The sequence below is a fragment of the Anolis carolinensis genome, chromosome 5 (assembly GCF_035594765.1).
Source record: "Anolis carolinensis isolate JA03-04 chromosome 5, rAnoCar3.1.pri, whole genome shotgun sequence".
Classification (NCBI taxonomy): domain Eukaryota; kingdom Metazoa; phylum Chordata; class Lepidosauria; order Squamata; family Dactyloidae; genus Anolis; species Anolis carolinensis.
This window is the reverse complement of record NC_085845.1, coordinates 167,284,543-167,297,921: the sequence shown is the minus strand read 5'-3', so window position 1 is coordinate 167,297,921 and position 13,379 is coordinate 167,284,543. Positions and strand designations below refer to the sequence as shown.

Sequence of the window (13,379 nt, the reverse complement as noted above, 5' to 3'; positions counted from 1 at the left end):
CTCCTTCTCAGCACTCCTGTGCTCTTAATAGCTCTCTCTAACCAGCAGGATTTCAACAGGTGAAGCTTTTCCTAGCATAGAGATGAAGTGGAAGAATGTTGCTCTTAAATAGAAGATATAAGTATGTTCATGGGACAACTCTACTGGAGAATAAATGGGTATTTATTTTAGAAGGGTTACAAACATTCTATGTGGCATCTACTTATTTCCCAAGTTTAAAGGTGCTGAATGTTAGGCCTTGAGGCTGAATCTGGCCTTCATAAGGACCAAACTGGCTCCCTGGGGTTTCTAAAATGGCCATATTCTCTTCTATGATACTATCCTTTGGTGGGTTATCAGATCTTCTATGTGTTTCCCAGTAGCTTCTTCATCTTTCCCACCTATTGACCTAAGAGAGAGATCATGGTGTCTTCACTGGCAGGCATGTAGCCAGAGGGGGGGGGGGGGCTTGAGGGGCTTGAGCCCCCCCCCCCCCCCCGAAATTCTCAGGGTGGTCCACGAGAAGGCCTTACTGGTACTATTATGTTTATTCATATCATGATCTGATCACCATGCTCAATATATCCCATATGCATGGGGGTATTGGGATAATGATACAAAAGGTTTACTAGGGTAGATCCTCTCTTAGACTCAACACACACACACGCACCCCGGAATGAAAATCCTGGCTACGGGCCTGCATCTGGTTCCCATATCAGTGAGGTTGATGAATCTACTCCAGTTCTTAAACCAGGCTCTTAAAGACATTTCCAAGGTACTGAACTATATTCCTATATGGGTCTCCTGAATCTATTCGAAACCTGGAATGTAGTCATTGTCCACTGCCATGGGAGCCACTAGATGAAAGTGAGTGATCCATAATACTAAACCAGAAGCCTCCACAACCAATGGATTATGACTTTGCCCGATGTCTCTATATGGCACAAACTATCTAGGTCAGAAATAAAAATGTTCTCTTCACTACTTGCTTCAGTCAAGTCTATACCAAGATGTATTTGCTAGACGTTCAAATTCTGTGATGGCCTGAACAGACAAAGGAATGTAATGAGACAGTTGGTTCAGGATGCTAACTAGCCAAGGAAGTTGCTAGCAGTTATAATTTCAAAGTAACCTGAAGAGTTTCCTGTGTACATACGTGAAGTGCAATATTAGGTTAGCTGGAGGGGGGGGGCTGTGTTTGCACACCCCCTCCATTCCTTCTCCCACCTTGGCCAGGAAGTAAATAAGAGCATTGTGGGGGGATATCTTGCTGACGAAAGCTACTTTGCAGATGCAATTTAATTTTTTTCTGGCTAGCTAATTTAAAATCTCAAGCTGCAAAGCACAGAGGAAAAAGTGCTGATGTTGAAAAGCAACCCAGTCAAGCTGAAGGCTGAGGAGCAAGAGGTGGAAACTCTGCAGAGTAAAGACTTCTGGAGACCTGAAGAGTGAACAAACATGCACATTACAAAATAAATGTCAGTATCTGAGGAGCTATATTGTTGTTCAGGAAAGTATTGTAATCGTGCCTTCTGCCCCAGGCTCAGTGCCAGCTTTGAAAGCCTTGGTCAAGTGGACTAGTGGAAGAAAGGGCAGAGAGGTTAAGGCAAAGGGACTGGAGAAATATAGGCAGGGAAATGTAACTATAAATTTCTCCTACAAATCTGTAGTCTTTAAAAAGTTACTTCCCAAGCTTTATTAAGTCACACATGACTCTAAACCAGGGGTCCCCAAACTAAGGCCCGGGGGCCGGATGCGGCCCTCCAAGGTCATTTACCTGGCCCCTGCCCTCAGTTTTATAATATAATATTTTTATATCAGTTTTAATAATATATTATATATACATATGATATTGATAATAATATTATCATGTTATACAATATAATACTAATAATACCATATAATAATATTAATTATATGTTATATATTACATGTAATATTACAGTATAGTGGTATAGTTCAATATGATGATATATAATGTTAATATTGTGCTATGCTAATAATGTAATATATTGTACGTACAGCTGCTCCAAGTCCCCTTCGGGGTGAGAAGGGTGGGATATAAATGTAGTAAATAAATGTAGTAAATGAATAAATAAATAATTTTTGACTTAGGCTCGCCCAAAGTCTGATATGACTTGAAGGCACACAACAACAACAACAATCCTAATTAACTTGACTATCTCATTGGCTAGAAGCAGGCCCACACTTCCCATTGAAATCCTGATAGGCTTATGTTGGTTAAAATTGTTTTCATTTTTAAATATCGTATTGTTCTTTCATTGTTGTTGTTGTTTTGCATTACAAATAAGACATTTGCAGTATGCATAGGAATTTGTTGGATTTTTTTTTCAGTATGCATAGGAATTTGTTGGATTTTTTTTTTTCAAATGATAATTCGGCCCCTCAACAGTTTGAAAGATTGTGGACCGGCCCTCTGCTTTAAAAGTTTGGGGACCCCTGCTCTAAACAGTCTTCAGATTAAAGACAGGATGGTAAATGTGCACTTCAAGGTGTTGTTGGACTGTACGTCCCACAAGTCCTAAGTGGCATAGATGAAGATGAGGAAGAATGGAAGTTGTGGTCCAAATGTGACTCCCATCCTTGTATTATAGGAACTGGAACACATGCTTGAATGCTCTCGCCTATACACAAAGCATTGGTTCTTATGAATTTCAGTTCAATTTTGCTTATTTTATTCACCCACCAGAGCAGGGAAACCACTGTTTTCTATTAATACAAAGTGAACTAATTGCATTGAGCCACTCTCCCATCCATATATTCCAAGCCAAGATATTCCTGCTGATATTGAATATACATGTTCATATCTTTTCTGCAAAGTAAATAAGACACCATACATCCCACTATTAATGGAATTTAAGGAATGGTTCCAGCTTATACCATTAACACATTTATTGTTAATGAAAGAAGTGGAAACAAAAAATAACACCTACCATGCGGAAGAGGGAGATGGTATTTCTGGTGACATTGTAATGAGAAAGCACTTGAGAGCCGTTGGCGATCGCAAAGGGCACTTCTGGTATATTTTGCACCATGATGAGGAATTCTGAAACTTCTGGTCGCTCTGAATCCTGAAGAGATTGATGAAGAGAGAATGGCATGGCAAACGATTTAGACCATTACACAACACTTCAAATGTGCACTGTCTGTAAATCATTGTAACATGAATGCCTTTCCCCAGAGAAATTTAAAAAAAACAGCAAAGTTTATGAAAATTCTCATGTACAGACTGGACCAAGGATGAATTCTGGCTCAAAAAGAAGATAGCAAAAAGAAGACTGGTTGTAATGTAATACAATAGATTATGAAACATATAATTGTTGCTTGTTGTGTTGTAGTTTGATGAAGTACTAAATCCTTTGGCAGAGCGGCTAAAGACCTTGTAAAACTGCAATTACCATGATTCCATAGCATTGAGACAGTGACATCAAACTGAATTAATTATACGGTGTAGATGCTCCCAAAACACTTGGGAGGACCAGATAAATTCCACAGGTTTTCTGCAGGATTTTCCCTCTCTAGCCAGTATTTAGGGGAGAATACTGACATCTGGTGGCTCGTTCTACTCCTGCAGGTTTCTTCAGGGACCTTTTTCTACACTGCTTCAAAGGAAAAAATAAAATTTATGAAACTTCAGAAGCTGCTTTTAAATTCTTCATTTATCTTAGTTGAAAGTACAGGAAAAGGTGGCCATGCCATTAAACAAAGTGTGACCAGTTGTCTAAGATAGCTGGCGTTCAGTACCAAAGTAATTTAAGTAATTTCTTTCTTTTCAATTTTTAGCACTGTATTTTTTAATCCCAAAGAGAGCAGGGATTTGTGGCTGTGAGGGTTTTCCCTCAGGCGCCAAGACATCTTGACCAGCTTTTGATATTATGACAGGAACGGGTAGATGAATGAGCCGGAACCATTTGCTCCTCCATTACAAACAGCAAAACATTCAGCCCCCAGATGTAATTGGGTTATTGATTTACTGTGCATTGATCAAAATTCTACACGAGTTTCATTGACTAAGAAGTGGGAAAGGGAAGGGAAGAAAGAAAAAGCCTGCCGAATTACCAAAGCTATCTAGGTATATTAAAATGAAGGGTATAACATCACAATAAAATTGCACAAGATAAATTCAACAGTATGGGGATGAAAATGTTGTTCTGCATCAACACAATAAAACCATGGTATATCTAACAGTAGAAGACTAATGGAATGGGCATCCCTTTTTAAAGGGAGCCTTTTCTTTTATGAGGGAGACATTGAGGGATCTCTATTTAGCGGGATTACATGGGCAAGCTCTTTGTAACTACTCTTGTTAGAGCTGATCATTACATCGGCATCTACTCCTATGTTTAGAAGCTACACAATTAATTTATCGTAGACATTATAATTTTATAGTAGTATATCACTATATTGACATTTTTCGAGAGTGATCTCACTTGTCACATAGAGATATACAACCATAGTATAACCAGGCTTAATCATACATCCAGAAACAAGTGATTTTAAGGTATGGCATTCAGCAAAGGAACAGTATATGGAGCAGCTATATGAAGTCACTGGAAGCAAACACTGGAAGAAGTCCTGTTTGAGGTAGATTTTATTCTGTGGCTGGTATCCTTTTTTTCTCTTCAACTAATCTGCTCTCTAGAGCCCCTTCTGTTGAGAAAACAAGCTCAGAAAGTGCAGGGCCTCAAGGGAGGAGGAAAAGTAGCTACCGCAGATAAGGATTCAAGTGAAGAGCTGAGTGATAAGGAGGGTTCCCATCTGCAGCTACAGAGTTCAATAGACGTCTTTGTTTACAAATCAGAGCCAAAAATAGATTGCATCATTCAGAGAGATTACATGGGAAAGTTGTGGAAGGAATTCACAGAAAACTGAATGATTTCATGGGTGTCTATTAAACAAGTTGTTTGCCTTAAAGTCGGTTCAGGCAGTGCTGCGTTAGAGTGACAAGCTAAACCTTAAATCATGTTTAGACTCTCTTATAACACATATGAGGACCATTGACTCTTTTTTAGCACTTTACAATTCTGAGATCAAATACTGCTGTTTTATCTACAATTGCTGTATTTTATTGTTTTTACTAGGGGGTACTGTGAATTTATGATGTTGTGTTGAGTGTTTACTGCCTATGTTTTGTTCTGCACTTGTTATATTTTGTATTTTGTGTCACACCTTGAGTGTTTTGTGAGCTGCCCCAAGTCCCTCTAGGAGATGGTGGCAGGATATAAATAAAGATCATCATCATCATCATCATCATCATCATCATCATCAAGCCTGATTTCTCTTGTTTCTGGTTCAAGTCAAGCTTTGATTTTGGATTTAATATATCCTGGAAGTTTTCTATGTTCCTGTTCATGTACTCCTGGTCATGTTTTTGCTAGTTATAACTTCCTGATTTTTGACTTATTCTGTATCTGTGATTTTTGTCTGTTCCTGGACTTTGCCACTTCTGAAACCTTATGAGACATTTGGATTATTGTTTGGTTATCCCCTTTTGCTAAACCTTTTTGGATATATCTTCCTTTCTTATTCCTGATTATGTTAGGAATTTGTTTTCCTCAATCACCAGCTTTCCATCTGTCTTTTGAAGCCGAAACAGACTTAACATAGCTATATCTTCAGACACCATCAAGTGTGACTCAAGTAATTACGATGCTGGATTACACCTGGTTGCCCTCACACTTTTTACCAGTAGAACTCTAGTCATTTCCTCTTATCTCCTGCTTCAAGTTAACTTGGGCATTTTGCCCAGGTGGCATTGAAACACAATTGCTTTTAACCCTATGCAATTATCACATAATCACTGTGTAGATTTACCGTACTTTTAACATTCACACTTAGGTTTACCAGAATGAAAACTGGGGAGGTCTCATTTACCCATAATAATTGTATGGACAAAGGATTTTCAATATTACCTGGAGTCAAGAAACACCTGCTGATCTTTCATCCTACACAACTCCAAAGGTACAGGAGCCCTCTCCAATTGTCACCCTGGTAGCTGTAACACTTAGTTTTTAAAATTACCCGTCTTCAGGGCGTTGAATTGGCAAAATATTGGTGCATTTCACAGCACAAAAAAATTTATCAGTTTAAAAAAATCCATGGGAGGGAGGAATATATTTTAATACAGGTTCTCAATATAAAATGCCATTAATCATTATCTTTAGGATGAGGGAGAGAAATAATGAGAAATGCCATGCACTTCCAGTAAAAGAGTTAACAAATATATTCAAACCTTTAAAAGATACTGAGTTCTGGAAATTCTCAGAATAAGTTTCCTTGAATGCCTTTTTGGCTGAAGTATCAATGCAAGCCAATCTTTTGAGAAAAAAGTACTTATTTCAAAAAGTGCTTCTCATTAAGTTAAAATTATCAAGGCATAAATATTTCCAGGAGATGGATTAGAAACACAATGTTCATAGTATAATTGATTCAGTTGAAAGAAAGGGTCAGTTGAAAAGGAAAAGAGACAGAGGAAAAGTGTTGTTCTGAACAAGTTTTTGGACATCTGTTTGTGACAAGAAAACAAGTGTGGAAGGAAAAGGAGCCAGGAACTTCAACGGAGGAAGAAAGTGCTCTTGAGTGTCCCATGATTAACCAACTGGGCTTTATTTGGCCAAACCAAGTTCCAAGCCTTTGGAAAGTTGGCTTCGCATGTATACAGGATATTTATAGAGACTTTAATGTTTTCGAAATTGAAACAGAATTTTCTATTTAAAAAAAGAGCAATGTGAGCCTTTGCCTATTCCCTCCCATGTAAGTGGATGTAAAACTGCAGTGGCAAGTATGTACTCTTGCAGAGGAAGAAAGGACATCAGGCAGTGGGAAACACATTCAAATTATATGTGTTGTCGAAGGCTTTCATGGCCGGAATCACGGGGTTGCTGTGAGTTGTCTGGACTGTGTGGTCAGTCCAGAGATATATAAACCCCACCTGACTAGTTTCCACCTCTGAGGATGCCTGCCATAAATGCGGGCAAAACGTCAGGAGAGAAAGCTTCTGGAACATGGCTATGCAGCCCAGAAAACTCACAGCAACCCATTCAGATTATAACTCAAACACATATTCACTGTATTTCTCATTTGTTTATTTCTGATATGCCTTGTTTAATATGTTTGAGAATAGGGAAAAATTTAATTAAAACCATATGCCAAAATGAAAACTGATAATTTTTAAAGTATGCTGTAAAAATCATCTTTACTTCTTCTTGGTCAATTAAGAAGGTTCTATTGGAATAAACTTTTAAACATCTCAAGAAGATAGTTCTTAGTTGATGTTGAAGACTATCGCACAATACAGCCAAGGGAAAAATGTATATGTGTGTGTGTGTGTGTGTGTGTGTCTGTCTGTCTGTCTGTCTGTATCACTTCTGATTTTTGGTCTCACTTAATTGCCTTCTGCAGTCTTACAAGATGACTCAAAGTCGGTATAGTATGATTTGCTAACCCCAAAGGTTACATGTGATTAGTTGACACAACTTTAATCACAGAGTGCCATAATTAGGCGAATATACAGGAAAAACTTTGTAAGAGCATTAGTTCTAGCTGCCTCAAAAATTCTACCAAAGTCATAAACATCAGGAAAAAGCAACTCCTTCATAATCTTTGGATGCAAATCAATCTACAGGAAAAATTATTTCTAACTTCCCAGGTGATTAGAATCAGATGTTAATCCTCATTTACTAAGTATTTTGTTGTTCAAGATTTTGGATTCCCATGAATGCTGTCACGTGGATGTAAGGAGGGATGGTTCAAACTTGAGCTCTCCTCCAAGTGATGGCAGTCCTCCAGGAAGTCGCTACTTTAAATTTTCCCACAACAACAATATATCACGTTCTCCAGAATATGGGCAGATGTTGTAATGGTGGCAGGCGTTTAATGGCAGTATGTAGCTGCCCTGTTAGGGAGATTCAAGACAAGTATTCATCCCTGTCTGCTGTTTCACAATATCATGAACTGCCTAATACTGGCCCTGAGTGTCATAAACTGACTTCAGATAGTAATTATAAGAAATAGATCAATATGTATTCTGGGTTATTGGGGAGGTCAGTGTTTTCATTTTCATATTTTGGAGCTGAGATTAAGTTATTGCACACAGTTCAATTATTCTTCTTGAACAATGTTGTATTAAGATATGAAACTGTGCTCCAATCATACTCATAAATATTTTAGTAAAAGTAAAGGTTTTCCCCTGACATCAAGTCTATTCAAGTCCGACTCTGGGGGTTGGTGCTCATCTCCATTTCTAAGCCGAAGAGCCGGCGTTGTTCGTAGACACCTCCAAGGTCATGTGGCCAGCATGACTGCATCGATCGCCATTACCTTCCTGCTGAAGCGGTACCTATTGATTTATTCAAATTTGCATGTTTTCAAACTGCTAGGTTGGCAGAAGCTGGGGCTAAGAGCGAGAGCTCACTCTGCTCTCCGGATTCAAACTGCCTTTTGGTCAGCAAGTTCAGCAGCTCAGCAGTTTAATCCACTGTGCCACTGGGGGCTCCTTATAAATACTTTACTAAAAGTGTAAACAAAGCACGTAAAATATTTGCTGTATCTAGGAATTAGGATTGATTATGCTATCACCCCCATTATACATGTTTAAAAGCAAGTTATGTAAGAGTGCTTGATATGAAAAAACTGACTGAGTATCTTAATGTGGCTGAACTCTCTCAACAGACCTTAAAGAATCCAACCACCACTACTTCAGCAGCATTGATAAACGCTTCAGTGGCTGCTACATCCTCCAGAAGAACTGGTTTCCTTGGACCTTTGACGGTGCCTAGAGAAATGGAAAAAGTCACCATTCTTTCAAAATTGAATTTCTCCAGAAACTCACAACATAATTACCTTTCACCTGGTTTGTTGCAGTTTAGTGAGGACTCTCTCACCTATTGGGGAATTTAACTTTTTGCATATTTCCCTTTATGCATTGTTTACGCTAACCTGACATTTCAGGGAACACCCTTCCTTCTTTCACCTGTCACTATGCTAGGAATTAAGATTTTCAGACAAGACCTTGCCCTAAAGCAAGATCTGCTGGAACTTTGAGCAGCTCTTTTGAGGAAACTCCGGCCAAGCTTGTTTTCCAAGGGAAGTTGACCTCATTAAAGTAAGTTATTAATCAGGCTTTTAAGGAATTAATAGTTTTACAGCAGTGATTCCCAACTTTTGAGCCTCCAAGTGTTTTGGATTTCAACTCCCAGAAGTCCCAGCTTGCTGACCAGCAGTTAGGAACTGTGGGAGCTGAAGTCCAAAACTTGTTTTCTGCTGTCCTGGAGACTAGGACAGAACAATAGCTTTAAACTACAGGAAAGGAGATTCCACCTAAATATCAGGAAGAACTTCCTAACTGTGAGAGCTGTTCAGCAGTGGAACTCTCTGCCCCAGAGTGCGGTGGGGGCGCCTTCTTTGGAGGTTTTTAAGCAGAGGCTGGATAGCCATCTGTCAGGAGTGCTTTGAATGTGATTCCCTGCTTCTTGGCAAGGAGTTGGACTGGATGGCCCATGAGGTCTGTTCCAACTCTATGATTCTATGAAAACACTTGGAGGCCCAAAGGTTGGGAACCACTGTTTTAGAGTTGACTAGTTGCATTAAAACTTCCTTGACTGAATCATGATGGTTACTTGTAAATACTGCTTCTTTCAAGCAATTGAAAAGCCTTTCATACTACAAAGTTATAGCACTATGATTCCACTCCAAAAGCCATGGCTGATTTCAATGGAATCCTGGAGTTTATGGTTTGTTGAGGCACCAGCATTCTTTGGCAGAGAGGGCTAAAGACCTTGTAAAACTACAACTCCCAGGATTTCATAGCATTGAGCCATGGAAATTAGTGGTGTCAAGCTGCATTAATTTCACAGGGTAAATGCACCCCATGACACCTAGTTCTCTCATTATTATGGAGTTAGGGACACTATTTTAGTGCTTTCATAGTAAATAATAGTTGGGATTTGTAGAATAGAAAGCAATTTAATATGCAAATACCTCAGCAGTTCTCTGCTAAAAGTAACTCTCTATGACATTTACTCTCGATGTCCTGCTCTTCATGGAAGAGGACAACTCTGTACCACCCCAGAACACTGTGCACATTTTTCATTGTTGAAAGCTGACATAGCCAGGCTAGAAGTGCTATGCTACCATCTGAAACTAACTTTTTCTATGTCCTGATGATCCATATGGTTTCCAGGTCTGCTTGTCACCTCTTTGCTTGAAACCCAAAATATTTCTCTCTTACCTTCTGACGTAGAAACCTCCTCAGCATATCCAACAAAGAACATAACATAAAATCCCCACAAAATTGAACTTCTCATTTTCCAAATTTTGATATTTTTTTCTTGCCTTGTTTCAGGCTTTGAGCTTTGTACAGAAAGCAACTTTAACTGCCTCTGCTCAATCAGTTAAGGCAACCCCTAAAGCTGTGGGAAAAAAACACCTGAGAATACTCAAACAGACCTCCCCTGAGATAAGAAAGGAGTGCAGTCATAGGCTCTTCAATGTTACACGCTTTGTAATTCTTTCTCCATTAACAAAGCATGCAGATATACTACATAATTACACTCACACAATGACACAACTGTGCTAGAAGTACACTATAGAATTCTAAATCCTTCACCAAATTACAAATCCCAATATTCTGTGGGATGAAGTCTTAGCAACTAAATCAATACACTCTGTGTCCACCACATTGTAGATTGGGCACAGAAAGATAATGATATGGATAACAAAGAGGGAGCAAAACCTCCCTCCTGTGCCCCTCCCAAGCATTTTTAGGCAGTTGACTGCTTGGATTCAAGTTATTTAATTTAGTTAAATAAATTTGCATATATACATTTTATGCAACTCACACACTTTCATAAGTGTATGTGGATTTGTCCAGAGACTTGCATGCATCAATCTAGTTTCCTTTACTTGTTATCACTAATAAGTCTTAGCTATGAGCTATTTTAAAACTTCTGTGTTTGAATTCATTTTTCCAGAAGGAAAAAGAGGCTGAAGAGATTAAGGTTACTTCATGTAGCCTCTCACTTGACTTCCCATTTTGGGTGATTTCGGATTTACTTGGAGCAGTGCTTGGTCCCACGGAACTTGAGAAACGTCCGACTATGAAGAAGAATAAAAGGATGGACCGTTTTGTAAGGGAAATCTCTATTTGTTCCATGTACTAAGCCTGTGTTTACAAAAACAACAATGTAATTGCAATTTAGTGTTCATTTAAAATGCAACAACTGAAACAAGTATAATACATCCGGACACTCTTTTAACAGTTAAGAGATAGGGAAGGGTACCTTTGTGCCTAAAAGAGCTTCAATTCAACTGAAGGACTTAACTGTCAAAAAGCAACCATACGAAGTGATAATGTAAACTTACCATATGTTGCTTGGTATCCTGTTGTTCACAGCAGCTGCTGCCTGGTTATTTAAAATGGGGCTTTTATCATTGCTGTTTATTCCCTATGCTCTTTTGTAGGAAGCATGAATATCAGCATGAGTATCAGTCAGTTATTAATGCATAGTTTTAGGTTAAACATTTACTGTATAACTGTGATTATGCTTTCCAGCCATGAAACAATATAATTTGGGCTAAACTACAACAAATGCCTTTATAATGTGTTAAGATGTCAGTCTCAGTGCCAAGATGGAGCCATGATGGCGCAATGGGTTAAATGCTTGTGCCGGCTGGACTGCTGATCTGAAGGTTGCCAGTTCGAATCCATCTGTCAGCTCTAGCTTGCAGGGACATGAGAGAAGCCACCCAGCAGGATAGTAACACATCCGGGCATCCCCCGGACACTGTCTCTGTAGATGGTCAATTCTCTCACACATCAGAAGGGACTTGCAGTATGTTCTTAAATAGCTTCTGACACTATTTAAAAAGTGCCAAGATCTTGAATGGTTAAGTAGATCAGGGTTTGATTCCTTGCTCATCCAAAGAAACCCACTGGTTGATCTTCGTCAAATCATACACCTTCAGCCCCAGAAACCTCTGTAACAGATTCATCTAAGGCCCCTTCTATACTGCCATATAATCCAGTTCAAAACAGATAATCTGGATGTTATATGGCAGTGTAGAAATCACTATAAGTCAGAACAATTTGAAAGCAAGGTGGAGTGGAATCTGAGGGAGGCTGAGTAGTTTTTAAGGACAATAATAAATTTCTCAATTGCTAACATTTGCCATAACATTCATTTTCAAACATAAAATGCCAAGCTCTTGGGATGACACACATCCATGGGCATTGAAAAGAACTTACTAGACCAAAACATTGATCTGTTTTCTTCTACCCTTAGAACAATTCTACCAAAACTTTAGCTAATCTTCCATTTCATTTTCCCCAGTCTGATTTCTTCCATGCAAATTCACTCATGACCTCATCAAAACAGGCAGGGACAGCTCCGTCATGTCCAGTAACTGATGGAAGGTATCCCAATAGTCACTATTATGGCCCCAGAAGGAGAGAACAGCAGACAGCATCTCCTTCTCTACTGCCATCTCCTTTTCGTTGTGTACTGTGTCTTTAGATGATAAACCCAAGGGTAGGAAACTGTCGAATAAACAATTTGTAAGCTTCACATATAATACCATATACAGTGATGGCACTATATAAACAAATAATCATCACCACTCTGTTCCTATCCTACCTCCCCAAGAAAGCACATATCCTGGTGGAAATGACATACACTTAGAATGAAAAAACCCTGAGTCTAGGAAATGAACAGCGCTCATAGTTCTTTCACACAGAAATCCATCATGCTTACCCCAAACCTTCTCCATTTCAGTAATATAATGTAATGTGAATGAGGACTTGCTGGCCGAAAGGTCGGTGGTTTGAATCCAGGGAACGGGGTGAGCTCCCGCTGTTAGCCCCAGTTTCTGCCAACCTAGCAGTTTGAAAACATGCAAATGTGAGTAGATCAATAGGTACCGCTTTGGTGGGAAGATAATGGTGCTCCATGCAGTCATGCCGGCCACATGACCTTGGATGCATCTACAGACAACACCGGAAATGGAGGTAAGCCCCACCTCTCAGAGTTAGACATGACTAGACTTAATGTCAAGGGAAAATCTTTACCTTTACCTTACTATTTTATAATTAGATTAATTTCTTGCCAATATATCTCAAAGTACCCCAAAATCCGCCTTCTGGCCATTTCTACTGTATAACATCTTGCAGAATAGAAACACTGAATACAACACATGGACATGGAAGAAACCCTAACACAACAATATTGTTCTAGAAATATTGAGAAAATGTCTCCACAACTCCAATCATTAGAGATAGGCAGATTCTCTAAGATGTAAAACATGACTGATGAAAAATACATGTCTGGAACTATTTGTAAGATTTCTAGTAGTCTCAGGGAAGCTTGATATTCTGCATGCATAGA

The 13,379-nt window shown here is 39.0% G+C and overlaps 1 protein-coding gene across 1 annotated transcript in view; it reads right to left on the bottom strand.

Annotated features, from left to right (window-relative positions):
- The window catches only part of erp27 (endoplasmic reticulum protein 27), a 41,944-nt gene extending 28,639 nt beyond the window's left edge, over nucleotides 1–13,305 (bottom strand). The window contains exons 1-3 of the mRNA XM_003221082.4: nucleotides 10,229–13,305; nucleotides 8,673–8,773; nucleotides 2,934–3,071 (exon numbers count right to left, since the gene is read on the bottom strand). Of these exons, the coding sequence (XP_003221130.2) occupies nucleotides 2,934–3,071; nucleotides 8,673–8,773; nucleotides 10,229–10,304 (315 nt within the window). The 5' untranslated portion in view covers nucleotides 10,305–13,305. The remainder of the gene's footprint in view (nucleotides 1–2,933; nucleotides 3,072–8,672; nucleotides 8,774–10,228) is intronic.
- Between the last annotated feature and the right edge of the window lie 74 nt (nucleotides 13,306–13,379).